This window comes from Petaurus breviceps, unplaced genomic scaffold, assembly GCF_028583685.1.
Source record: "Petaurus breviceps papuanus isolate PSGF00001 unplaced genomic scaffold, PetGlider_PUasm1.0 99, whole genome shotgun sequence".
In the NCBI taxonomy this organism is placed as follows: Eukaryota; Metazoa; Chordata; class Mammalia; order Diprotodontia; family Petauridae; genus Petaurus; species Petaurus breviceps.
The window spans coordinates 3,290,121-3,293,096 of NW_027187465.1; the positions used below are offsets into that span (position 1 = coordinate 3,290,121).

The 2,976-nt window shown below is 55.5% G+C and overlaps 1 protein-coding gene across 4 annotated transcripts in view; it reads right to left on the bottom strand.

The window, feature by feature from the left end:
* The window catches only part of EMID1 (EMI domain containing 1), a 58,718-nt gene that overhangs the window by 3,763 nt on the left and 51,979 nt on the right, over nucleotides 1–2,976 (bottom strand). The window contains exon 15 of one of the 4 annotated variants that reach the window (XM_069081612.1): nucleotides 1,845–1,938. The exons of the other annotated variants lie outside the window; for them this stretch is intronic. Coding sequence (XP_068937713.1) covers nucleotides 1,845–1,938 — 94 coding nt within the window. The remainder of the gene's footprint in view (nucleotides 1–1,844; nucleotides 1,939–2,976) is intronic. 4 annotated transcript variants of the gene reach the window in all.

Here is a 2,976-nt window from a genome sequence, read left to right on the forward strand (position 1 = left end):
CAGGGAATGTCAGGACTGGGAGGGAGCTTAGAACAGGGAATGTCAGGGCCGGGAGGGTCTTAGAACAGGGAATGTCAGGGCCGGGAGGGAGCTTAGAACAGGGAATGTCAGGGCTGGGAAGGTCTTAGAACAGGGAATGTCAGGACCGGGAGGGAGCTTAGAACATGAAATGTCAGGGATGGGGGGGCCCTTAGAACAGGGGATGTCAAAAAGGAGCAGAGGTCTGTGACCCATTGTCCTAATAAAGATAGCTCCGGAGCCAGACAGCAGGAGACCCTCCCAAGCCTCGAAATCCCCAGCAGACAGCAAGGACACAGAAACTGAGGCCTTCCCCACCAGTCCCAGAAAGCTCAGGCCTCCTTTCCTTTGGGTAGCCCAGAAAAGAATTTGCCAGACCCTCAACTACTCACCATCACCAGGGCGCAGGGGTGAGGAAGGCATTTGGAAAAGTCATTAAATTTGGGGGCCAGGGTAGGTCTCCTGCCCCCAGATCACCCCCCCCCACTTGCTGGGGGGGCACCATCCTCTTGTTATTCTCTAATTGGGTCAGACTCAAAGGAGAAAATGTGCTGGAGAGATAGATAGCACACCAAAGAGGTATCCATACCCAGGGAGGCTCACACCCAGGGAAGGTCACACTGTGGAGAGTCATACTCATTCTCAGGGAGGTTCACACCAGGGGAGTTCACACTCATGGAGCTTCACACCCAAGGAGGTTCACACTCATGGAGCTTCACACCCAAGGAGGTTCACACTCATGGAGGGCCACACCCAGGGAGGTTCACACTCACTCAGGGAGGTTCACACTCATAGAGGCCCACACTCAGGGAGGTTCACACTCATAGAGGCCCACACTCAGGGAGGTTCACACTCATGGAGTTTCATACCCAGGGGATTCACACTCATGGAGCTGACACCCAGGGAGGTTCACACTTATGGAGGTTCACATCTAGGGAGGTCATACTGTGGAAAATGAGACTCTCTTAAGACTGGTGCTAAGACAGGAAAGACAGTAGAGAGCATTTTCCCATCTGACCCATCTGACTGCTCTCTCTGGTGAGGCTTCCCCTCAAGTCTCAGGAATCTGAGTGGGGCTCAGTCACCTGGGACTCATCTCCTTTGTTCCTGCCTAGCCTGGGGGTCCCAGATTGGCCAATCAGATTCCCTCTATGAAGTAAGAATTTAAACTATTCATGGAGAATTCTTAGTATCTCCTGTGTAGTGAGTCTGGTTATCTGCTTTCAAGGACTATGGGGTCATGGTTTCTATTTCCTCTTTTGGCTTTAATGAATGCTGAGGTTACATTCTCTGTTCTCAGGCCCCTCCCATCCCTGACATCCCCTGTTCTCAGGCCCCTCCCATCCCTGATGTCCCCTGTTCTCAGACTCTTCCCAGCCCTGCCATCCATTCCCTTTTCCCTCCCAGCCCTACCATCCCCAGTTCCCCTCCCGGCTCTAACATTTCCTATTCTCAGGTCCCTCCCAGCCCTGCCATCCCCTGTTCTGAGGCCCTTCCCAGCACTGACATCCCCTGTTCTAAGGCTCCTCCCAGCTCCCACATTCCCTGTTCTAAGGCCCCTCCCAGCCCTGACATCTCCTGTTCTAAGACCCCTCTCAGCTCTGACATCCCCTGTTCTAAGGCTCCTTCTAGCCCTGCCCTCCCCTGTTCTCTTCCCAGTCCTGTGGTTCCCTGCTCTAGGGCTCCTCAGGGTTCTCTCCCTCTCCTGTCCTAGGCACCAGCAGGCTCCCTGAGCCCCCTTTCATGCCTTGGTGCTCTCTGGCCCTGTCCTTGGCCCTCCCCGTGCCCCCGGCCCCGAGGTGGGGGGGCAGCCTCTCCTCGGTTACCTGGCCAGATGATGGCTTCCAGCAGGGTGACCCGTCTGGCCAGGAGCTCCAGCTGAGCCTGATGCTGCTGTAGGAAGGTTTGTAAGCTAATGGCCTAATGGGAGATCGAGAAGAGCAGAGAGTGCGAATTCAGCCTCGCTCTCTGGCCTTCGAGGGGTGGGGAAGGAGGCAGTGAGGCCTGGCCACTCTGGCGGCATAGGTGGTTCAGCTTGGGCAGAGAGCCCGGAAGTGAATTCTGTCTCTGCTGTTGTGTGTGCACCCTTGGTGACACCCCCCTGATCTGAGCCTCACCTTCCCATCTGTAAAAGGGGCAGGAGTCCCTGCCCTACCTGCCTATGAACCATGAAGCTGTGTATGTGTGGGATGGATGATTCCTGGTGTCTGACACTGATCCAGGCCCTTGTACTGATGGGAGCGTGATGGACGGGCCCCTCCACGGAAGTGTGCTGTGCTTAGTGTATCTAAGGCAGGAGGAGACTCTGGGGGGCATGGCTCCAAAGCCCATCAGGGCACTGGAAGGACACATGGGCCCCTTTGGGGCCCTCCAGGGTGGGCATTCAATCTAGAGTCCCATGGGCTGGGCTTTGAAAGAAGGAGTCTGGGATGTGACATCCTCTGCCTGGCTTCCCAGCTCACGGACGCCCATGCTGGGGGCCTCCTTCTCTTGCCATCAGGAAGGCTGCAGCCTTGGACACATCCTGAGGCCCTGGACAAGGGATTTCACCTCCAACCTGTCTGAAAAATGGGGATCCAACCCCCACAATGATGTCTGAAAAGCACTATCGAGACGAAGCTGTTACCATCCTCTTGGGGTCAGCAGGATTCCCTGCCATTCCCAGCCCACTGGCCCTTTTTCAGGGCTGGACTGTGTGACTCATCCACAGAGCCCTGTAGCTCCAGGATCTGGCTCTATCACCCACAGAGCCCTGCAGCTCTAGGATCTGGCCCTATCATCTACACAGCCCTGCAGCTCTAGGATCTGGCCCTATCATCTACACAGCCCTGCAGCTCCAGGATCTGGCTTTATCATCCACAAAACTCTGCACCATCAGGTGCTTACTCTTTCACTGATAAAAGGTTTAAAGAGTGGGCTCTGCTTCTCTCACCCACAAAAGCCCATAGCTCTAGGATC